The 25,485-nt window shown below is 40.8% G+C and overlaps 1 protein-coding gene across 1 annotated transcript in view; it reads right to left on the reverse strand.

The window, feature by feature from the left end:
• Positions 1-25,485, reverse strand: part of COL15A1 (collagen type XV alpha 1 chain) — a 169,292-nt gene that overhangs the window by 80,604 nt on the left and 63,203 nt on the right. Inside the window, 5 exon segments of the mRNA XM_075745229.1 lie at positions 8,551-8,613; positions 11,032-11,058; positions 11,685-11,804; positions 17,198-17,316; positions 18,640-18,766. Coding sequence (XP_075601344.1) covers positions 8,551-8,613; positions 11,032-11,058; positions 11,685-11,804; positions 17,198-17,316; positions 18,640-18,766 — 456 coding nt within the window.

Raw genomic sequence — 25,485 nt, forward strand, 5'->3', positions numbered from 1 at the left:
CTACTGCTCAGAGACATGCTGGATGCACTACAGCACGCTCGAAGCCTAGAGGAGATGAGCCAGGGGTTCTGGATGCAACAGGAACCAATGGGGTAACACTGGGAAGATACATCAAAAGAATCCCAGCCACCCCAGCCAATAAGTCAGCCCCATTGGGGGCACAACTGAAATGCCTCTATGCGAATGCATGGAGCGTGGGGAATAAACAAGAGAAGCTGGAGACCTGTGTGTGCCTGCAAGGCCATGACCTTATTGGCATTACAGAGACGTGGTGGGATAGCTCCTGTGACTGGAGTGCTGGGATGGAAGGGTACAGGCTCTTTAGGAAGGACAGGCAGGGCAGATGAGGAGGGGGCGTCGCCCTCTATGTCAATGACCAGCTGGAGTGCATGGAGCTCCACCTGGGGATGGAGGAGGAGCCCACCAAGAGCCTATGGGTCAGGATTAAAGGGAGGGCTGGGGCAGGGGACATCACAGCAGGGGTCTGCTACAGGCCACCTGACCGGGGGACTGAGCAGATGAAGCCCTCTATAGGCAGATAGGAGCAGCCTTATGTTCACAAGCCCTGGTCCTTATGGGGGACTTCAACCATCCTGATATCTGCTGGAGGGACAATGCAGCTGAGCGCAAGCGATCCAGGAAGTTCCTGGAATGTGTCGATGACAACTTTCTCTTCCAAGTGATAGAGGAGCCCACGAGGAGAGGTGCCATGCTGGACCTTGTTCTCACCAACAAGGAGTGCCTGGTAGGGGATGTCAAGCTCAAGGGCAGCCTTGGCTGCAGTGACCACGAAATGGTGGAATTCAGGATCCTCAGGGCAGCGACGAGGGTGCACAGCAAGCTCACTACCCTGGACTTCAGGAGAGCAGACTTTGACCTCTTCAGAGATGTGCTTGGTAGAATACCATGGGACAAAGCCCTGGAAGGAAGAGGGGCCCAAGACAGCTGGCTAATATTCAAGCATCACCTCCTCCAAGCTCAGGAGTGATGCATCCTGACAAAGAGGAAGTCAAGCAAAAACACCAAGAGGCCCCCATGGATGAACAAGGAGCTCCTGGGCAAAGTCAAACAAAAAAAGGAAGCCTACAGAGGGTGGAAGCAAGGGCAGGTAGCCTGGGAAGAAGACAGAGAAACTGTCCAAGCAGTCAGGGATCAGGTTAGGAAAGCCAAAGCCCTGACAGAGATTAGTCTGGCCAGGGATGTCAAGGACAAGAAAAGCTTCTATAGGTATGCTAGTAATAAAAGGAGGATGAGGGAAAATGTGGGTCCCCTCTGGAATGAAACGGGTGACCTGGTTACCCAGGATATGGAGAAGGCTGAGGTACTCAATGACTTCTTTGCCTCAGTCTTCACTGGCAAATGCTTGAGCCACACTGCCCAGGTCACAGAAGGCAGGGACTGGGAGAATGCAGAACCACCCACTGTAGGAGAAGATCAGGTTCAAGAATATCTAAGGAACCTGAAGGTGCACAAGTCTATGGGACCTGATGAGTTGCATCCGCGGGTCTTGAGGGAACTGGCGGATGAGGCGGGCAGGCCACTCTCCATTATATTTGAGAAGTCCTGGCAGTCCAGCGAAGTTTCTGCCAACTGGAAGAGGGGGAACATTACCTCCATTTTTACGCAGGGTAAAAAGGAAGACCCAGGGAACTACAGGCCGGTCAGTCTCACATCCGTGCCTGGCAAGATTATGGAGCAGACCCTCCTGGAGACTATGCTCAGGCACATGGAAAACAAGGAGGTGATTGGTAACAGCCAACATGGCTTCACTAAGGGCAAATCATGCCTGACAAATTTGGTGGCCTTCTATGAAGGGGTTACAGCGTTGTTGGATAAGGGAAGGGCAACTGACGTAATCTACCTGGACTCGGGCAAGGCATTTGACACTGTCCCGCACGACATCCTTGTCTCTAAATTGGAGAGACATGGATTCAATGGATGGACCACTCAGCGGATAAGGAATTGGCTGAATGGTCGCACTCAAAGAGTTGTGGTCAATGGCTCAATGTCCAAGTGGAGAACAGTGACGAGTGGTGTTCCTCAGGGATCGGTACTTGTTCAACATTTTTGTCCATGACGTGGACAGTGGGATTAAGTGCACCCTCAGCAAGTTTGCCGACGACACCAAGCTGTGTGGTGTGGTCGACATGCTGGAGGGAAGGGATGCCATCCAGAGGGACCTTGACAGGCTGGAGAGGTGGGCCCATGGGAACCGCATGAAGTTCAACAAGGCCAAGTGCAAGGTCCTGCACGTGGGTCAGCACAATCCCAAGCATGACTATAGGCTGGGCAAGGAATGGATTGAAAGCAGCCCTGAGGAGAAGGACTTGGGGGAATTGATTGATGAGAAGCTCAATGTGAGCTGGCAGTGTACACTTGCAGCGCAGAAAGCCAACCGTGTCCTGGGCTGCATCAAAAGACGTGTGACCAGCAGGTCGAGGGAGGTGATCCTGCCCCTCTACTCTGCTCTTGTGAGACCCCACCTGGAGTACTGCATCCAGCTCTGGGGGCCCCACTACAGGAGAGACATGGAGCTGTTGGAGAGAATCCAGAGGAGGGCCACGAAGCTGATCAGAGGGCTGGAGCACCTCTCCAATGAGGACAGGTTGAGAGAGTTGGGATTGTTCAGCCTGGAGAAAAGAAGGCTCTGGGGAGACCTAATCGCAGCCTTCCAGTACCTGAAGGGGGCCTACAGGAAAGATGGTGAGGGACTGTTTATCAAGGAGTGTAGTGACAGGACAAGGGGTAATGGGTTTAAGCTGAAGGAGGGTCGATTTAGATTGGATGTTAGAAAGAAGTTCTTTACTGTGAGGGTGGTGAGGCACTGGAACAGGCTGCCCAGGGAGGTTGTGCATGCCCCATCCCTGGAAGTGTTTAAGACCAGGTTGGATGGGGCTTTGGGCAACCTGGTCTAGTGGAGGGTGTCCCTGCCCACAGCATGGGGGTTAGAACTAGATAATCTTTAAGGTCCCTTCCAACCCAAACCATTCTATGATTCTATGCTTTACCCCCTAACCTGCCAATTTGTTATCTGGACTTATGAGCATTTTAATTATGTTCTCTAAATTCATACATTCAGTCATATTGCAGGAAACATTGAATTTTACCTGCTTCTTGGTCACCTGCTCTTTATGATTGAGAATTCATTAGATAAATGTATTCATTCATTTCTTTGTTCCCTGTGGCTTTATCAAATGGTTCCTGCAGTGATACTTCAGTCATATTCACAGATAATGTGTTTAATTAATTTGCGGCTATTTTCACTGTGTGCTAGCACATTCATTTACAGAAACTCTTCATTAATTTTAACATATTCTTTTATTATATTTTTTTTTAGTGATTATTGCATTAGGTCCTGTCAGTGTTTTGTGCTTGCTTTCACGCAATTTCTTCCCATTTGTATGTACTGCAAGGAAGAAAAAAACCAACAACCCAGCTCACGTTTAGATCACAGTTATGTCTAGGAACCCTAATCGTATCCATTCCCAAGGAGCATCTCATGGCTGTATCTCTGCACTGAACAAGGATCACAGTGAAAAAGTGACAGCCAGCTCTCCACTCTCCACTGATAAGTAGCACTCCACTCATTCCCAGCTTTCCATTTCCAATGAGGAGAACCAGAAACAGGCAGCTGGATCCTGCTACTTTTGCTCAAATTTAAATATTATTATGCTGAAAAAGTGCTGTCTTTAGAGAGCATAACTGGTTTGAATTTTTTGTGTGTGCACAGATCAATTCTTTAACCTTTGCTCACCCTACCAACATAACGGGTCCTAGGAAATCACACTGATTGGGATAATTAAATCATTTTCTGGACAACTAATCATTTAAAAAGTATTCACGTGTAGAAGAGGATCAGAGCAGTGTCTTATTGTTTGTCCTGCTTTCTGCTGCAGGAATTGGGTCTGGTTAAAGTATCACCATGAAAAAGCTCTGGATATGAAGCTGTCAGTGTTCCTTAGTGCTTTTGAACATATTGTTAGGATTTTAGCACCCGTTTGCTAATTTATCATCACAATGCCTCTTTGAAGTATCCCTTGAAAATATTAGCCCAATTTTAAAAATGTAAAACAAAGCTTAAGATGTCTTTACTAAACCAGCAATACAAGTAATCAGGACAGACTACAGAAGTCTTTTGCTTCCAGATATAGCCTTAGGTCACTACAACTAAGCTGCTTCTCCTCTGCCAAAATGTCCTCCTGATGCTTATTCTGACCAATAAGGTAAGGCTGGGCACCATTCTTTGGCCCCAAGGTCAGCTAGAACAGACTGGCTGTGTTCACAGTACCTAGGTCCTTGGCCCTGAGCCTCCTTTTAGCTCTGTATGTTCCAGGCTAATATTTTGAATATGGGGGTTTTGTGCAATTTTTGTGAAGTAACATGAGAACTATACTGCAACCCATTAGCATGATGAGTAATTGAAAGTAAAAAGCCTACTGGGATAGCATTAGGGGATCATGTAGAATGATCACCGCCAACCTATGCAGAGTCTCATCTTGCAGCATACTGGGAAAAGTTAACAACTGTTGCTACCCCTGAACAGTGCTGAGGCATTATCTGAGAGAGGTCTATTTGACATGGGCCAAAACATTGTCAGGGACCCTGCTTGCAAGTCTGAACCATCAGCAATTCAGTCAGTTCCTGGGCCTGTTTCATTTGGCAGTGTAGATTTAGCACTTGTTGCTGGAGATCAAAATGGTTACCTAACAATAATTGCAGCTGCAGCAGCTGCAATATAAAGCTTTTTTGCTAATTTGCACTTTGCTTATAAGTAGAAGAAATGTAAACAATCATAATCTTGAAATCTTTTCCATTTGCTTTGTTTTCATTAAAAGCAGGTGCACTGATTTTATAGTTTACTAACATGAATTATTTATGTCAGTACCAAACATCCTGGAAATTACTCTCGTCACAAGAATGACCAAAACAGATTTGCAGAAAACTTGGGAAACTAATTGTCAAAAGATGCTTAGGTCATTTTTTCAGCTTTTTCACTGTACAATTAAGAAACATTATAGGGGAAATTGAGCCTTTGCCCCCCTTTGAGGGCTATAGTAGTTCCACAGTGCAAAAGAACCAAAGGAGGTTCTTGGCAGGTGTTCATAGAGAGGGAAGGCACTATCTGCATCAGCTCTGTATCAGCAAAGAACAATGTAGAGAATTAGCCAAATAGGGAGAGAGGGTTACAGAGAATCATGGGCTACAGATACCTGTGTAGGTCCTGGGCTACATCCAGAGATTCTATTTCTGCTCAAGGGCTTCAGCAAAAGTCATGGAAAGGCTGACAAGTGTATAGACATGTCGTGAAGAATTGACCAATATTCCAGATACAAAGTGTCTGAGACCAGTGCCAGCTCAAAAGAAAGTATAAATCACTGCCATCAGTGGGGCAAGATGGTACCTTTCTTCTCAGAGACTGCTGTACCACATGTTATCCAGCTTAGGAGGAGGTAGTATTGCTGCATATCACTGTCCCAGTGATGGCTCTCCAAGAGGAGAAAAGCCATTGTTTCACCCTGCTATGCAGTTCACTCATGCAAGGGAATAGTGAGTTGGCAGACTTGAGTCCACCTAGCTCCTGGGGCAAAACAAGTCTGCCCCTCCCACAATACGGTGAAATGCTGTGTATAGTGTTGTCCAAAATGGGCAACTACCATGACTTTAATTCCTAACATCTATTGTTCATCACCCAAGATCTTGTTAAGTCATTTGTTGCAGAATATTTTGAACTATACTTTGCTTTTCAGTTATACCAAGATACATGTATAATTAAGAATATAGAATTGTTATTATTAGTAAAATCTAGAAACTGTATATTACTATTCTCAGAGGTGTCTGTGTGATTTATCTTAGAAGCCCTGAGCTGGTTGGGAAGTGCTGTAGAAAATCCATCTCTGATGAAAAGTGATTGTATTGTTTACACAATTTGGTATGATATGAAAATATGACAGAGGTTAATCAGAAAGGAAGGAAAAATCATCTCATAAATTAAAAGTGTTGTAGTATTTACCTGACAGCTTCTGGTACTGAATGCCACATAAGTCATAGCAGTGACATCCACTTACAAACTCAGTAGTCATTTTGAGGCATCCATTAGAGTAGGGACAGTTTTAGGTACATAACTGCTATAAATCAGTGTGTGATACTCTTTCTAGCCTTGGAAACCTGGGTCTAGTCTATCTTGTATTCGAATAGCACAATGAGTTATGGCAAACTACTTAAAGTACGATACTGTTAAAATTTATCTAGAACTACTATAATATTTTTCAAGTGCAATTAATGGCACTGCAGTTCTTGGTGGTATCACAATCACTTCTTTCAGTGTCTGAACCACAGAACACTTAGATGATACCATGCCCGATCGCTGCATTGCCAACAGGTTGAGGGAGGTTATCCTTCTGCTCTACTCATCTGAAGTACTGTGTCCAGGTTTGGGCTCCCCAGTACAAGACAGACAGGGACATACTGGAATGAGCCCAATTAAAGGCCACAAAGACAACTGAAGAACTGGAGCTTCTGACTTATGAGGGGAGGCTGAGAGAGATTTAACTATTTAGACTGAAGAAAAGATGACCTGGGGGGAACTTGCCAATGTGCACATATATGTGATGGATGGGAATGAAGAAGACAGAGCCAGATTCTTCTCAGTGATATCCAGGGAAAGGACAAGAGGGATTGAACATAAATTGAAATATAAGAAATTCCATTTAAATGTACCAACCCCCTTTTTTTACTCTAAGGGTGACCAAACACTCAAACAGGTTACCCAGAGAGGTTGTGGAATATCCATCCTTCGAGATACTAAAAGTGAACTGGACACAGTCCTGGGCAACCTGCTCTATCTGCCTCTGCTTTGAGCAAGAGTGCTAATCTAAACAATCTCCAGAGAGGTCTTCCCACCTCAGTGATTCTGGGGTTCTGTGATCCATGCTGCAGGTTTTAGCACTGACAGACATGTAAGTAACACCCTATCAAAATCCTCCAACAATACCACAGTCCTTAATCTGGAATTTACTTATTAATTTTTTCCCTGCAGTCTAGAGTCTTCTGATTTCTGCTGCTAAACTCTGCCAGTACAGTCCAGGGTTGGGAATAGGGTGAAGAGTGAGGAGGAAAGGAGAGACAAAGTGGAGAGAAAGAGACTCCTGGTTCAACAAGTTCATCAAACTACCCTTTGATGATCTAAGACTGCTCAAAGGTTTCAGAAACAAGGCTCTGAAATGCCTGTACAGAGCACCTGTAATGCCTGTTGTTAACTGATTTAATGTCTTACTGATAATCTGTCTTCCCAGCCTATCTTTCTGGAAGAGCCTGTATCCATACACTGCAGCACTCTGGTTGTGAACTATCCCACCATATCTTGGTAACCTCAGAGAGGTCTTGTATGCATGGACTTCTAGGTCCTCCTGTTTGTCTCCCATGCTGCCTGCTTTTGTGAACATGTACCTGAGATGGGTCCCAGACACACTGCTTTCACCAGGAGAGTGCAAGGGTGTTCCTCATCATGTTGTACCTGAGATGCTTCCCAACTGCCCAACATGCCTTCATTTCTCTTCAGTTTCTGATAACCCTTTGTCCAATGTATGTCTCCATTACAAGAGACAGACTGTCCAGCTGGACAGAGAGATGGGGGGGTTGCCATGCAGTCTCATGACCTGATACCTGCACTGGAGACTAATTTTACTGTTGAAATTATTCTGGACCCTTTCAAATTGAAACTGACTACATGAGCTTTATATGGGTTATGTTTGTGAATTTATGAAGCCTGAATTGTTTTGGTAAACAGATGAAACAAATCATCAACTTGGCACTTTGAGTAACTGGCTGAATGCCAATCTTGTGTACAACATGTGCTTTAATAGATTAATCCATTATACCTCACTTCAGCTCAGAAGTGATACAAGATGTTACTTCAGATGGTTTAGCTCTTATTTTCAATTATGTTCATTTCATAAGGGTAATATGATTATATTGCCTCTGGTAAATCACTTAGCCAGTGGAGTAAATTGCACAGAGCAGTTATATATAACAATTGACTTTTCTTTATTGACTGTTAAGTATAAGGAAGAAATTTTATACTGTGCAGGTGGTGAGACACTGGAACAGGCTGCCCAGAGAAGTTGTGGATGCCCCATCCCTGGAAGTGTTCAAGGCCAGGTTGGATGGGGCTTTGGGCAACCTGGTCTAGTGGTGGGTGTCCCTGCCCATGGCGGGGGGGGGTTGGAATTAGGTGGGTTTTAAGGTCCCTTCCAACCCAAACAATTCTATGATTCTATATGATTCTATGAAGTGTTAAATATATCTTCCTTAGCTCTCCTGTGAAAGGCCAACTTTTTCTACTGCTGAAGTTTACTCATATTCTTGAAAAAACCTTATGATTCTGTTATAGCTGCCCTTCATGTAGGTTCATGTGTGAATAGCAGGATGTTTACATTCTTTCTGTGATTCCCTATTATTATTAATTTTTCTCTCAGAGTGTACCAAATTAACACATGTCCAAGCATAAATGGTATCATCTGATTGATTTTTGGTTATTAACAGGACACATACCTTTTCACCTTTTAGGCCTGCTTTTCCTTTCAGTCCTGGCAACCCCTGAAGTCCATTTTTACCCTAAAAAGATATAAATTTTTTCATTAGACATTATCTTTTATGCAGGTTAAACAGGCTGAATACTAAGCAGCAGAGGCTGGATGTAAGGGTGCTAGATTCTAACTCTTGGTTTGTGCAGTGGGAAGAGATAAGGGACTTACACCTGTATGCAGCTGGCAGTGCATGAAATGTGCCTCTCACTGCATCTACTCTGCTCACAATTAAGTGGCAGTGAAGTCTGTTTGGGGGATACAGATGGAAACACGTGGCAGGCTGCATTTGGATTTGATAGGATGCCAACTGGACCACACAGCACTGATGACAAATATTTTGAAAACTATAATATTCCACTAGAACAAATAGTGAGAGCTGTCTGAAAAGTCCTCTTCACATTTTCTGTCTTTTAGCCATTTACTTATCTTAGAGATAAGAATGTCTTCATTTATTCCAAAATTGCTGAATATGCTTATAACAGGTAAATCCCAGGCTAGAATTCTGCCTCTTCCCTAACAACTTTCAAACTATGAGAAAATGGACACTAAAGAAAGCTACTTTTAGTTTTATACAGAAGTGATAGTCAACAGAGAATAGCGAGAGATATATGTAACACACTACTGCAAACTGCTGCCCTGAGTACACCAAATCATACCATTGGCATTAGCCTGTTCCTGCCTTCTACTGAAATCCTTTTTGCCTTGATCCACCTAAACATCTTCAGTTCCTACCAGATAGGATGCTTCCTGAGGACATGTGTCTGACAGGGAATGTGTGGTACTACATAGCATTTCAACCCATTTTCCATTATAAACTTCACCAGTCAAATTAGTCCCAAATAACCTTTCTACATATGTTCATCTCATCTACACATAACATGCTTATGCTTTTCCTATAGAAGCTTGATCATTGGCTAGAAAGAACTCCCACCAGCTTTAAAGTCAATGCTGTTATAAAATAGTGGTGTTTATGAATTCAGTTAGGACATTGGAAAAAAATTCAGAAGGCAAATAAATTCTATTTTCCCTAATGGCATTTTGGGAATTGGGACAGCTGTGATTATGGACACTACTGCTCATGTTTTAGGGCTGTACTAATTGTAAAGATGGTTTATATAAACTCATTATGGAGAAAAATGTATCTGTAAGATTAAAAGGTATTTTTCTCCTATTATTATTTTTCTTGTAGAGTAACTGGTATCAAGTTTATAGAAAAATGGCAAACACATGGACAATATAAATCTAGTGCATACTAATTTTACTGCTGAGTGAAGCCCAGTCAATTCAATATTAAAGTTAGATAGGTATATGCAAGACTGGAACCCAGGTGCACATGGACAAAAGATTATCTATAAAAAATACAGACCAATGGTTCATTTCACAAGATATAATAAAATGTCTATGACAGGAAATAGGATTGTTTTACAAGGATTAGTTTACAAGGACAAAACAATTGCTTTTGAAGCATTTGAATTACATTTGAAGAATTTTCTAGAAGACATTTCCCCATTATTTTGGTTTCATAGAATTTTCTTCGAAAATGTGCTACTTCAAAGTAGTCAGACTGCTGTTAACAGAAAACGTAAACCTCTTGTCCATAAGCACAATAATGACAGACTCTGGGTAGGAAGGTCTTAGAGGGGGGAAAGATGCACAAAGTGGCAGCAACAGATGATGAGTAAGGAAACAGAGAAGCCAGGTAGTAAAGCATCAACAGAGGACAGATACGCAACAGCAGCTGAGACACTCATGGAATATGACAGCTAGCGATTTATTATTGTGTGAATCGCTGGGCAATACTTCACCATGGATGATGCATATGCAATTGATTGGTGGCTCATGGTGAAGTGACCTACGGATGGGAGTCATCTGGAGAAGGGAGGAAGGAACAATACAGGAAGATGAGAGCAAATGTGACAGAAGAGAGGGTAAAATAGAGGAACACAGAGAAAGGAAAGCAAGAACAATGAATTAGAAGGTGCAGTTGAATTACTGCACAAGAGTTGAGGGGTAAAAGGTACATCTGGAAAGTTAATAGCAGCTGAGGTTAGGAGCAGGCAACATGGCAGCATGTGTCTATAAAGGGTCAATGAAGCATTTTGTCTTGCCCTGGAAGAGGTCTAGGTCTGACCACGTCCTCTTTTTGAAGTTCCTCTCTGTAAAAAAACCAACCTCACCAGAGCTGGACTCCTTGTACAGCTGCTTATGGCATGATATGCCTCTTAGGTTCTTTGCAACTGGGAAATCACAAATTTCCTTAGAAACGTGGGTCTCCCTCTCTTGGTAACCTGAGGAAGTCAACTACAGCACCAGAGCTGCCTTCTGAATAGAGCACATGGAGAAAGCACTTTGCTGCTTAAGCTTCAATGTAACCGAGTCTCTGATAAAAAATGTTGTTTGGGATTTTTTCTTCAGATAACCAAAAGATGTATAAAAAAGTACTTACAGGTAACCCATTTTTACCAGGAATGCCCTAAAATAAAACATCTTTGTTAGAAAGGCAAATAAAACATTGTAACAAAGAAGCAACAAGACAAAAGTAATTAACTATAGTTTGATGTGTCATGCAGTGACAAAATAACAAACCAGAACCGTAATAAATGCCATGTTGCAGTGTGATCTGTTTTGCACCTCTGTTTACTTGGGTATATCTTGTGCTGATGGTTCAGAAGGATATAAAGTGTGAAAGATCCTGGATATACAGAAGCCACTGAAAGAGGCATGTGAGTTCTGAAGTCCAGCAGCTTTGCATATGTTCAAACATGACAGCTGGGAGGGTGGTGCAGCACTGCAGAGACTGCCCAAAGTGTTTGTGGAATTACTGCTCTAAGAACATTAGTATGTTGGCACATCAGTTGTTTGCCTTGCGCTTTCTGATGATTGTCTCTCATCAGGCCCTTGTATAGCCGTTGCCACATGTGCAAAGCAGATATGACACTCCTGAGCTGTTTTGTTGGGCCTAAAACCCCATCTTGTAGAAATATAACTGATGACAGTGTGTGAGGTTGTGGAGTTTCAGCCCTTTATGCATGTGTGATGAATGACTATTACCCTTGTAATGGCTAAAATACATTCTTTCAATAGACAGAAAATACTCACAGGCTGACCATGTTGTCCAGGTTTCCCTGGAGGTCCTTGATCTTTTTTCTGCACATCTTCTACTTCTGGCCTTCCTGGAGATCCTGTGGGCCCATCCTCTCCTTCCTGACCTTTCTGGTCCTGAGCAATTAAAATGTGAAATATGAAAAATGTGTTGTATTACTTTTCCCATTTTTGTCTCTCTTTTTTCACCTCTCTTCCCTCTCTCCTAGAACCCCTGCTTTGTCCAATGCAATCAGAAACCTGTTAGGCACCATACAAACCATATAGTCCAGTCAGCAAAGGCAGTCCATATTAGAGATAATTCATGCAAGTACAAATAAATTGCTTACTGAGCTGGAAGAAATGAGAGCTGTTTACCAAGATGGAAATTACCATGGTCTAATTTCATATCTACACAGTCTAAATAAATAATGTAGGTTTGAAAAAGACCGGTTTCACAAACTCAGTCTGTCTGGGAGAAAATTGTGAAAGTTAAAAAGTGATATTTAGGAATGCTCTAGTCAACTCCCCTGAGATCTACAGCTCTAACAAAAGAGGGTTACATGTCCAGCTTCGTTAAAAAGTGACAGAAGATGAAATGAGGAAATTGGTAGCAAAGAGTAAAAATGGACAACAAACGAGAAAAAAATTGCTAAGCATCAGTATTTTGGTCAAGAGAAAGTAACAATAACAAAAATAATAATTTAAATGTACCAGGAGCAAAATAAACACTTTCAGTGGTGAAGCTCAGACACTAATACATATTTCAATTAAAATCCAGTATGCAGGATGGACATTTAAGTAATTTTTATATCATATTTTCATTGAATCATAGAATCACAGAATCGTTTTGGTTGGAAAAGACCTTTAAGATCATCAAGTCCAACCGTTAACCTAGCACTGCCAAGTCCACCACAAACCATGTTCCTAAGCACCACATCTATGTGTGTTTTAAATTCCTCCAGGGATGGTGACTCACCCACTTCCCTGGGCAGACTGTTCCAGTGCTTAATAAACCTTTTGGTGAACAAATTTTTCATAATATCCAATCTAAACCTCCCCTGGCACAACTTGAGGCTGTTTCCACTTGTCCTGTCACTTGTTACTTGGGAGATGAGACTGACATCCACCTGTTTTGAAACAAGCGCTAGCATTTACTCACATTTTATAGCAGCAATGAAATATTTTGTGTCCCATTAGTAGCTAATGAAACTAGGAGAGATGTAATATAGGAACTATCCAAGCATTTTAAAGTCAGCAGGATGACAACTTTCAGCAAAGGAGCTCTTAGCTGATTTTTTAAAGATCTTTCCGTATTTTGTCACTAAGAAAGTTCCCAAAGACCAGATTTTTTTTCATCTGGTCTCATTATAGATTTTTTCCCCATCTGGAAAACTGATAGAAAAGAAGCTAGTTAATTAAGCCGTGGGAAAGATCATAACCTGAGTGAGATAACAAGATTGTTGATACAGATTGTTAAGAGTATTGAAGGAACTAGTGGATATTATGTCAGGACCCCTTTTGATCATCTACCAAAGGTCTTAGTAATCTGGGGAGGTCCCTGCTGACTGGAAGCTAACCAATGATATTCCAATCTACAAAAAGGGCGTGAGGGAAGACCCAGGAAACTACAGACCTGTTAGTCTAACCTCAGTTCCTGGAAAAATGATGAACATTAAAGGCATTTAAAGAATAATGCAATCATCAGGCACACTCAACATGAGTTCACAAAAGGAAAGTCCTGTTTAGCTAATTTGATATCTTTCTATCATAAGGTCACCCAGTTAGTGGGTGAAGGGAAGACAGAGGATGCAGTTTTTTCTGGGTTTTAGTAAGGCTTTTGATACTGTTCTTCACGGTATCTTTCTTGAAAACTGTGGAATGAATAAGTAGGTAGATGGTTCACTGTCTGAAGAACTGGCCGAAGGGCACAGGTCAAACAGTTGTAGTGAATGGGGCTACATCTGGCTGGTGACTGATCACCAGTGATGGTCCTCAGGGTTCAATTCTAGGGACAGTTCTGTTCAATACATTTATCAATGATCTGGATGCAAGAGTTGAATGCACCATTAGCAAGTTCACTAATGATACCAAACTGGGAGGTGCTGTTGACTCTCTCGAGGGGCAAGAGGCCTTGCAGAAGGATCTAGATAGATAAGAGCATTGAGCTATGATTAACGGGATGAAATTTAACAAGTCAAAATGCCAGATTCTGCACTTAGGAAGGAGTAACGCCAGACACAAGTATAAATTAGGAGAGGAGTGGCTGGAGAGCAGCCCTGCAGAAAGGGGTCTGGGGGTGCTGGTTGACAGCAGCTCAACATATGTCAGCAGTGTGCCCTGGCAGCCAAAAGAGCAAACCGCATCCTGGGGTGCATCAAACACAGCATAACCAGCCAGTCGAAACAGGTGATTATCCTGCTGTGTTCAGCATTGGTGCAGCCTCACCTTTGAGTAATATGTGCAGTTCTGGGACCCACAATTTCAAAAGGATGTGAAGGTCCTTGAATGCATCCAGAGGAGGGCAACAAAGCTGTTGAAAGGGCTGGAAGGCATGTCCTGTGAGGAGCTGCTGAGGACTTTGGGTTTGTCTAGTTTGGAGAAAAGGAGGTTGAGGGGTGACCTCATTGCTCTCTGCTGCTTCCTGAGGAGGGGAAGTGGAGAGGGAGGTGCTGAGCTCTTCTCCCTGGGATCTAGAGATAGGATATGTAGGAATGGTTCAAAGCTGTACCAGGGGAAGTTTAGACTGGACATTAGAAAGCTTTTCTTTACTGAGAGGGTGGTCAAACCCTGCAACAGGCTTCCCAGAGAGGTGGTCAATGCCCCATGCTGGTCAGTGTTTAGAGACATTTGGACAATGCCCTTAACAACATGCTTTAACTTGATCAGCCCTGAATTGGTCAGGCAGTTGGACTAGATGATTGTTGTAGGTCCCTTCCAATTGAAATAGTCTATTCTATTCTATTCAATGCAGTTACAATTTTTTATTATTATTTTCTAAAAGATTGTTAATTAGCATATTGTATAACCATCTTGGATATCTATGTAGTGAAAAGGATGTGGAAATTGGAATAATTCAAGAAAAAACTTGTAAGGACGAGTAAGAAGCAAATTTACTTGTCACAGTAGATTTAAGCTTTTTGTGTCACACTACTTAAATCAAGACTGGATTTTTATTTAAGAAAAATAGCCCAAAACTGGAGGGGAAAAAAAAAAATAGTAGGAACAATAGTTCATCCTGACAAAATAGCTGCTTTTAAAAAAAAAAAAAAGTGAATGTAGGCATGAAAATGTTAGAGGAATCATATTTAGACGACCTCCAACAAATATTAAGATCTCCTATATGTCAGCTCCAATGGATGATCCTTAATCTAATATTCCACCTTTTGTTATAATTTACATATATATAAACACAGAAATGCTAGAAGACCCTGTAAGGAGCAAACTTAAACACTTGAATAAAACACACAATGTAGAACTTCAGAATACAAGTTCTGTCATTCTTGATGCTGTATGTTTTCTGGCAAATACAAGCAGTCATAATCGACTACAGTTTCAAGCAATACAAAGAATGGACTTTTGGCATAGCGGTCACAAAGGCAAGAGGAAGGAAAGGTCATTATTTATTTTCTGCTTAGAAAAATCTGTGGTGGCTGTTGGATCAGGAATGTTAATTAACAAAAAATACACTGCTATTTACTTTGAAATATGTTAACAAGTAGGGCAAGTGTTTGAATAGCTGGAGCCCTCCAACTCACAGGATTCCAAATGAGGGGCATATGTAATTGTAATTTGCAGAATCACACAAAATTCAGGTTGCACATTACCTTACAAATGCAATAGGCACAGTATCTTTCAAAGCTCAGTATCTCACCAGAGAGGGTGACTTTGCTACATATGGCATAGCCACCTCCTTTGGGGTTTCTAGTGCCTGTAGTCGCGTAGGCTGGAGTACTCTCCAGTAGCCCAGTTAAAAGGGCTGCTGTTTTTCTTAGCACTGTGTGAACCTCAAAGTAGAGACAGGCCACAGCTTTGCATTTTCTCGCAACTTCCTTGTCTAGGACCCAGGCCTACAGGAGTCTACCCAAGAGGAGTATCTAATTTTATACGGGATTTGACAAAAAGTGATTTTGAAAATGTGACTAGTCTCAATGCTTTGCATGTAATTTGTAGTTATTTCCGGTCCTGGCAGAATTGGATTGCCAATTAAATTACGGATCATCTTTGTTCAGAGTTTCCCCTGTTCAGTAGTGTACAACTCACTTGATGGTAGCACACACACTTTCTAGAATCTCTTTTTCCATCAGGAGGGACCCTGAAAGGAATTCCTGCTTTGATGCTTCCAACAAGACAGCCTGACCAAGATTTTCAGAAGGCATCTCTGTCAGGTGAAAGATGTCCAAATACCGCCTCTTCTAGAGTACTTCTAAAAAATGTGCTGGCAGCCTAGAGAGAAGCTAGGCATGGCTGTAAACAGCATTTATTTGTGTAACTGCTTTGACACAGACATGAGTAATAGAAGGACCCCAAACAACTTTACTGTCTTGCCTCAACTTTGATCCTTTATAAGGCAATCTAGGGGTGGAAAGGTTGTTCAGTCTTAATACTTTACTAGTCAAAGCATCTTTTTACTGTGAATGCCAGGAAAGCTGCTGATTACCTTTTTCATGGATTTTTTATCTCTGGGTGTTAAAGTATGCAGCTGTGAGGAGGCATCATACACTGCTTTCTTAAAGAAATAGCTAGGAGTTGCAGACACTTTTCCAGTGCAATCCACACAGTCATTCCTTGTCAAGATATGGCATATAGGATCAACATCTTGGATGGTAATTCAAGTAAGACTGGGTTTATAAAAGGATAATTTGCATAAACTATAAATTTTCAGATTAGTCTGTGGGCAACTAAGGAAAACTAGTGATACACATTTTAGACATATATTCCTCCAGATTTTAGTGTGGTTTAGTGTTAGTCTTCTGTTTGAATCACCTGATAATGAAGCACTGTGATAATGAAGTGTTTCTTTGCACTTGGTACTTCACACTCTTTGCACTTGGTACTTCACACAGAAGCACTTGGTGAGGACTCAAAGGGTGTAATTTTAAATCTGTTTATATGCCACACTTCTGAGAAGGAAGCAGGACTTTCACCTGCAAGGCAGTTACTGTAAGACCAAGATACCTGCTTTTAGGGAATAAAAATTGTGGTGAGAATTTATGTTGGTTATTTTCTTTGTTCCTCACTTTCTTAAAAGGAAAATGAAAAAAATGCAAAACTGTAAGCACAAATTCATTTTGTTAGTCAAAAATCTCAAGCCCATCTCAATAGTTATAGATCCAAACTGCTGCATAGTGTTAGTGCTTTTGTCTGATGTCATGAGAGGACATTCAAGAATTTAAAAAGTAACTTCTGTTTTGGCATGCTGCTAAGATGGAATAGATAAAGGTACCAGCTCAGAACAGCACCTAAAATTCATATGTTTTCCTGCTCTTGGAACAAAAAGATAAGGCATATGATAAACTCATTGTACAGACCTCCTCTCTGCTTATTCCTGGCAAAACACTAGCACCAGAGCCATCTTCTTCTCTTAAAATTTTCTGTGTGACAGTGGTAGACTCACTGTTGCCTTGTCCAGTTTCCATGACAGCTGAATCTAAATAAAATAATTACTTATTAATGAGTGATAGCGCAAAATAAAACCTGCCCAGAGATATTTATCAGAGCACAGATGCTGCAAGTTGTATGAAAACAATAAATTATTTAGATAATCACCAAAATACATTCCAAAGATTAGTATTAGTCATTTTATAACTGAAAATTTTAAAAGGAAAGAAAAGAGAAAAGTGAGAATAAAATTATTAAACAAATGTTTATTTTAATGAGTAAGACTATATTGCATCATCATCTTTGCTTCAAGCTCTAGTCTAATGGTTGCCTATTTTTCATCTATACAATATAAAAAATGAGAGGTATGTACAACAGCTACTATCTGAAGTATGTATGAAATTTAAATAGGAACATTGTCTTTGGACTTGTTAAGATAACTAGCTTTACTTTTTATTTTCTAGGAGCACACTGAAATTGTCTCACTAGTGAAAGACTGGATTCCTCAGTGCATGATGCCCTGCTCTTATTACTTTGCTGCCTATACTCACATCCAACACACCCCATTGGTGCACGACGCAGATTTACATCCTTTGCAGGGAACATAAGTAGGATATACAGTTGTTTATTCAGCGGTAGTATTCAGTTTTACATGAAAGGCTGTGCTTCACTAAAACAGCAGGTCATCAAATTAAATACTCAAATTCCTTTTAAAGTTGCCACATGGCTTTAGAGAGTAGCACTACTTGCAGAGGTATGTCTCAAGAAGTGCCATGCCTCTCACTGACCTGGTCAGAATGAAGAGGATTTTTCTCCTTTCATTCCCTTTGCCTAATACTTGCTCTTTACCAGAGTGTTGTAGAGTATCACAGCAGCATCTCCTCAGGTCAGCTTCTTCATTTCATCCAGGTTTGCAGTTTTTTTTTCATTTTGAAATATAAACCATAGTTCTGTGAATGAAACTTCCACACTATAAAAGGGTAAATCTATTCTTTGCGTGTTTAACAACAACTGAGATAAGTGCCTATATGGAGTGAAAAATGAAAGATGTGTTGAACAGTGGCTGCAGTTGCTACCGCTTACCTTTGCTGCTATTAACAAAATGCAGTCTAACAGATTGCAATTTCAAAGACCAAATGTATGATGTGCCAATTCTTTTCTAATACACAGGATGGCCAAAACCATAGGATTTTCCATTCCTGACAGCACCCAAAATATGACAGTGGTTTTTCATACACAGGGAAATGACAGCATCAGACCTACAGAATGTAAATTACACCCTTCACCCCACAAAAAAAAAAGAAAGAAAAGGAAAAAAAAAAGGAAAAAAATTAAAAAAGGAAAAAAAAAGAAAAAAGAAAAAAGGCAGTGCCTTGTTCTTTAAGTTTAGCTGCTTCAGAGGTTTCTTCTGATCTGTGATTTCCAGAGAAATCATTTTCTTCCAAATAAGACAATATAGTTGGGGGGGCTTCCACTGGCTCAGCCAACGTATCTTCTGGCTAAAAACAAAATAAAATCCCAAAGAACTGTTTAGAGAAAAGGCTTATCACATATTTTAAAGCAAGAATCAGTAGATTACCTTCCTCAAAGCATAGTAATCAGAACTACCACATTTATGAAGCAAAGCAGAAATCCAGATCTTTCCCACTTAATATCTTGCCAGTATCTGTCCTTAATCTTATGCTGCCCTTCTTAGAAACATTAACTGTCACTACTATCATAAAACTTGAAATTTATTAATGGTCAATATATACATCCTCTTTCGTTTACAAGTTTTTGATTTATTTCACCTTCTGCTTAATTTTTCCTCTTTACAATGCACATCTAGTTTCTGGTTGTTGAGAGATGTCACACTAATTTGGTCAAGCTCTTGAGAAAAACTAGCACAGTACCTTTGAACTCCATTCCTCCATCCCAAGTGATGGACACTTGACAAACCCATAGAGAGGGAGAAAAACACAAGGCATGTAAAGTTATCACTGCAAGTCTAAAAGTCTAGAGCTGGCCATTTCAATAACCTGGTATCAGCTGCATGCAGGAATGTGAGAGCCTACTCCCTACTGAAATTAGACACCTGGAGAATTGCTATCTGCATTTGTAATTTAAATAAAATTTAAAAGCTATTATGTTTCCATGGTAACCTGGAGCAGACTTAATGGGCCAAGCATCCTGGTCTTGAACCAGGGTAAGATGTGCAAAATGGCATAATAGGCCTTGCTCAAATAGATCCTGAGTTGTCAGCAAAAGGAAGAAATGTAACATCATTGGCACGATTTTTACTCCACTGCTTTTTATCTTTATAATTGAGGAAAAGCTCCAAGATACTTCTTGTTATTAAGAAACATATTGAAAAAAGGCTTTAGGGCTCCATTTGAAGGGGAAAGTAAATCTTCTCCACAGTGGACCAGATCTGATCTCCACTATAGTGGACAAAAGTATTTTCATTTGATTTCAGTTTTGTTTACTCCACTTGAGAAATAAAAAAATGTATGTTTCCCTGCTCTTATTTCTCTTACAACTATATACCTTGTTCTTGACATTCTGTGTAGGAATATTTCGATTAATCTTTAGAGACCAATAAACCTTTTTACGCAGTCTGTTTTTCTAAACCATAGTAAACCTACAGTGTTAAGCTAGTCATGCATTACAGGGTTTTATGTTTTAAAATCCTTAATAAGAATGGATCTTGGCTACTTTGAGAAAAAAGGACCAACTTTTCCCTTTAAATGCAATGTCCAGTGACTTCCCTCTTCTGATGCAGAATAACCAATACTTCAGATGAATAGTAGAAAATAATTCACACAATTCAGAATGTGCTCAATTGTACAGTCTGTAAACCATTCCTGATGTTTATTTCTCACTGGGAAGATACATAAAGCAACAGGAGGACAAAGACTGAAATGCTTCATTTTGAGAAAGAATTAAAAAAAATCTATAAAATGGAAAAAAACCTCCCACGCAGTATTAGCAAATATCCCAAATCTAACTCTGCACTGAAAAACAATAGGAAAAATAGAGGTAATTACTTGACGATAGTACAAAAACAACCCAAACCTCAAACTACACTCATAAGTATGTAAACTTGATAGATAATAGTGATTACCTGCCCAATGGAATTATAAGAATTAGGATAATAAAAAACGGACATTTGTAATTTAGTTAAGTGATTGGAAAAAAACCCCAACAAAATCTCTTGGAATAATCCCAGTCAGTTTAGACATGAAGACATATCAGTGGAATAAAGAAGTAGTGTCTAATAACCATGCACAGAGGTTAGGGATCAACATCAGCCAATGGAGTTAAAAGGATGTGTCTAGTAAAAGAATGGTAGAGTGGATATCCTCTACTTGCCCACACATACTCTCAGTGCACAAAAGCAATAGGAAAATGGATTAGGACATTACAGGTGGGCATTTTAGTATCTTCTCCTGCCCCATAGAAAATAAAGCAGCGTGACACTGCATGTGAATCACCCGCAGCAGTCTTCCTTACAGAGCTGTATTAGTATATTTTTATATATATATATACAGACCAGTATTTGTATAGGTACAGGTGCTCAGAAGTCAAGGAAGTTCTGAAAAGCACTAAGTCCCTTTGCTTTCCCATCTGCAGCTCTTGATGAATAGGAGGACGCTACAGAGAGGACAGCCTTTCCCTCAGGAAAGGTCCAGAATTTACAGAAAGCCCTCAGAAACAGGAGAGAGGTCAGATGTGGGTGCAGCAAGCACTGGGATCTTAATTACTTCCTTTGAGGTGACAGTAGAAAGAAATATTCCATAGTTTAATCTACATCCTTTGCTACATGCTGTTTTTAATTATGTATGCCTTCTATCAACATTTGTTTTAGTATTCCTTAACTGGGAACGCAATGGCTTCCACATTTCCTGGGAGACAACTGTGCGGCCTAAGAACTAAATGCTTAGGCTGTACACATGATACATGGTAAGTACCACATTGTCCAGTCTGTTAGGAAATAGAAAGCGTGTCACTGAAGGATTCACAAGCCTTCATTCTGGGCCTCTGTAAGAGCTGAGCAGGTCTTCACAGGCACTCTGGTCTCTGATCTCTGCCTTTTGTGTTCAAGATGATGTTCAGAATGTAAGAATGGAATTTCTTGAATGTAACCTCTGCCACCATAGGCACAACAGCAAGATAAAACTTGTCTAAACGTGACTTAGGAATCACTCCCTTGGGAAAAAGCAACTTCACTGTAACTTTTTCTATGATGGACTTCATTCTCTTGTGCTAACGACACATTTTCTTTGGTATTCTGTCCACTACAGGTCCAACCACAGGGGACTTGAAAAGACATAGCCCCCGAACCATGTCACTGAGTCAAGATTCACACAGGCTGCATAAGCATATGGAACAAATTTTAGTTGAGAGGAACCTCTCAAGGTCATGTAAGTAGACCACTCTGTAAGTAGATCAGCTCAGCCACGACTTTCTCTAACCGAATCTTGAAAAATTCTAAGGACAGAGATCTTATATCCTCTTTGGGTGACCTGTTCCAGTGCTGCACTATTATGACATTGAAGAGAGTTTTCCGGAAATCCAGCTTGAACCTCCCCAGCTACGACTTGCAACTTTTGATGTCTGTCGCATTGAGGCAAATCTAGTTCCATGCTTGTCTGTATCAATATGTATAAAAGTGTGTGTGTCACTTCTGTAAAGACCACAGATTAAACATTGAGGTAAATTGTTGTTTATTTTTCCTTTCTGACATACAGAGTAGTTCAAGCTATATTTTTCTGAAGATCCCTATAGATAAGACATGCCAAGGACAATTTTTGGCTGCATAATCAATTAGCAAGGAATTCACAGAAAAATTCTTTATGAAGGTCTCTTTTACAAATGTTAAACACACCTTTTTTGTTCATTCATAAAGCCCATTAAATGGAAATATTCTAAAATAGTCCAAAGAATGCTATCCATTCCTACTGCACAGTACTGAACTACTTAGCAGAAAAATACAAATTAGAATATGCACCATCAACATTGCTAAGTGTCTTTATTCAGATATTGCATTTTCAAGTATGACCTTTGACTTGTTTCATCACAGCTCAGCATAGCCATTGTCTTCAAAGTGCTGGTTTGGAGAGTTTGTTCAGCTATTTTTCAGAGTAGAAGATAAATAAAAACTTTCTCAGAAACATCTGTCAGTGACTGTATTGACTGTTAAATTGTTTTTTGTTTCTCCGCTTCTTGTTTAATGTTTCTAAAGAATAAACCCATTAAAACTCCATGGGCAGTCACTCTGGAAGGCGCACAAATCTCATGAGTCATTTGCATTTAGACATTTCTAATTTGGCAATAGCATTAAACATTTTGCTAAAGGAGACTAAGTATTTATTGACATCCTGATATGGCCTTCTGAAGTCCCCAGGCATTTTAGAAAAAAATATGTGTGTGATCCAAGGAAATACTTTCACATTAAGTTCTTGCATTTTGAAGAAAACAGTCATTTACTGGCCTTTCAGGCTTGTGATTGGCTGGCTCAGAAACCTATGTATCATCATCCATTCTGTGATCGGCCCATTCAAATAGTTACCGTAGTTGTAACTGGGACAGACAATGAAGATTGTTTCTACACAGTCCAAGAAACTGACAATCCAGCACCAAAAATGTGTCTGTAGAACAAAATAGAGCTATGAAGAGGCTTCTGTCTGTCTTGTTTTCTGAGGGTGATAATCTGCCATATATAGGTATTTATTTGCTTTATTAACATTGTGGTGTAGCACTTCAGAGAAAATCATTTGTGCATTTTAAGTATGGTTCAGTTTCCCAGATAATCTTAAAAATGTTTTAACACGAAAATTAAAATAACATCAAAACAGACTAATTTGTGGAGAAATTAAAATAAAGTGAAAGTATTACAGCTGAATGGACATTTTTTTTTCTATTACATAATCATTGATGAGGAAGTACACCTTTGAGAGGCACATCAGGAAAAGGTATACTTTGCCTCTTCATTTATGGCAACCACAACTTCATCATTACCAAGTAAAAAATATGTTCTCTAATACCTTTTCTGTGACATTTTTCCTTCTAGGTATTGATTCTAGCTTAATAATGGAATTCAAGTTAATTGTAGGCAACTTGTAGGCCTTCTAAAAAAGGCATGACATTGCTGTATTACCTTTACATTGTCAGATCCTGGTACCCAAGGACATTTTGGTACCCAAGACTGATCTCATATGTTTGGAAAATCAAAGGAAAATACCACATTTTTACTCCCTGGGACTTGTATATAGTACATAGAACAATAGCTATTACACTTTTAGGTCCCTGTTCATGTAAAACACAGATGTGTTACTAATGTTTTAGCAATGTAACAATAACATTTGCTTATTAAAATAGAAATTTTCTACCTTTTGCACTCTGTGACAGTGAGTAATATGCTGAGATTATGTTGAGAAACCACATTTTTGTGTGCTGGTTTTGGCTGGGATAGAGTTAATTTTTTTTCATAGTAGCTAGTACTGGACTACGTTTTGGATTTGTGCTGAAAACAGTGTTGGTAACACAGGGATGTTTTTGTTACTGCTGAGCAGTGCTTACACAGAGCCAGGGCCTTTGCTGCTTCTTACCCCACCCCACCACTGAGGAGGCTGGGGGTGCACAAGAATTTGGGAGGGGACACAACCGGGACAGCTGACTGCAACTGACCAAAGGGATATTCCATACCATATGGCATCATGCTCAGCATGTAAAGCTGGGGGAAGACAAAGAAAGGGGGGATGTTTGGAGTGATGGCGTTTGTCTCCCCAAGTAACTGTTACATGTGATGAAGCCCTGCTTTCCTGGAGATGGCTGAACACCTGCTTGCTGATGGAAAGTGGTGAATTAATTCCTTGGTTTGCTTTGCTTGCATGTGCAGCTTTTGCTTTACCTATTAAACTGTCTTTACCTCAATCCATGAGTTTTCTCACTTTTACCCTTCCGATTCTCCCCTCCATCCCACCGGGGGAGAGTGAGTTAGCAGCTGTGTGGTGTTTAGCTGCTGGCTGGAGTTAAACTAAAACATCTTGCAGAAGGAGGAATAAAAGCCAAAAATTCTACTATTGCTGTGTGTAATTTTGAACAGTGTAGTAATTGTGAAGATTATTAAAGCAATAGCTAAAAGAATTGAGTTTTTTCTGGATAGATTAAAGTTCAACATCTTTCCTGAATTAGCTGCAGTTGTATCCAAATAAGAAAAAGTGAAAGCCTACTAAAACTTCGTGGGTTAAATTTTGTGGTGTGACGCAAAATGGAGAGGAGTCATCAAGGCACCAGGTGATTTTGCTGCCATTCAGAAGAACCCCACCTGCCTGCAGAAATAAGCAGACAAGAATCGCCTGAAGTTCAGGAGAGTAAAATGCAAGTCCTGCAAGTGAGGAAGAATTACCCCATGCAGCAGTATTGGCTGGGGGCCAACTGGCTGGAAAGCAGCTTTGCAGCAAAGGATGCTGGTAGATAAGTGGAAGAAGACCCTGCAATGTGCCCTTCTGGCAGAGGCAGCCAGCAGCATCCTGGTGTGCATTAGGAGGAATATCAGCAGCAGATTGAAGGAGGTGATCCTTCTGTATTAAGCAATGATGAGATCCCCATCTTGACTGAGTACTATGTCTAGGCCTGGGCTCACCAGTACGTGGACATATTGGACCAAGTCCATCAAAGGACCACATGGATCATTAAGGAACCAGGGCTTTCGACCTATGAGAGGAAGGTAAGAGAGTGAGGACTGCGTCAAGAAGAGAGGGCTCAGAGCAAGCTTATCAATGTGTACAAAATCCTGATAGGAGGGACTAAGGAAGACAGAGCCAGACTTCTCAGTGGTAGCCAGTGAAGGGGAAAGAGACAATGGACACAAATTAAAATACAAGAAATTCTGGTTCTACTACACTGGAACAAAGAGGCAGTGGAGTCTCCAGCCTTGAGGAAATCCAAAACCCATTGGCACTGAACAACCTGGTCACTGAGCAACCTGCTTGACTCTGTTTTGAGAAGGAAGTTGGACAGAACAGTCTTCAGAGGTCCATTTCAAACCCATCAAGTCTGTGATTCTGTGAAAAGCACAAGGCAGGCCAAAATGAGTTTGATGAGCTATATGTAAAAGGCTGACGTGGTTTAGCCCCAGCCGGTAGCTAAGTGCCACGCGCCGCTTGCTCACCCCTCCCCCGGCGGGATGTGGAGGAGAACGGAAAAACAACGGCAAAGCCTCGAGGGTTGGGAT

The sequence above is a fragment of the Balearica regulorum genome, chromosome 2 (assembly GCF_011004875.1).
Source record: "Balearica regulorum gibbericeps isolate bBalReg1 chromosome 2, bBalReg1.pri, whole genome shotgun sequence".
In the NCBI taxonomy this organism is placed as follows: domain Eukaryota; kingdom Metazoa; phylum Chordata; class Aves; order Gruiformes; family Gruidae; genus Balearica; species Balearica regulorum.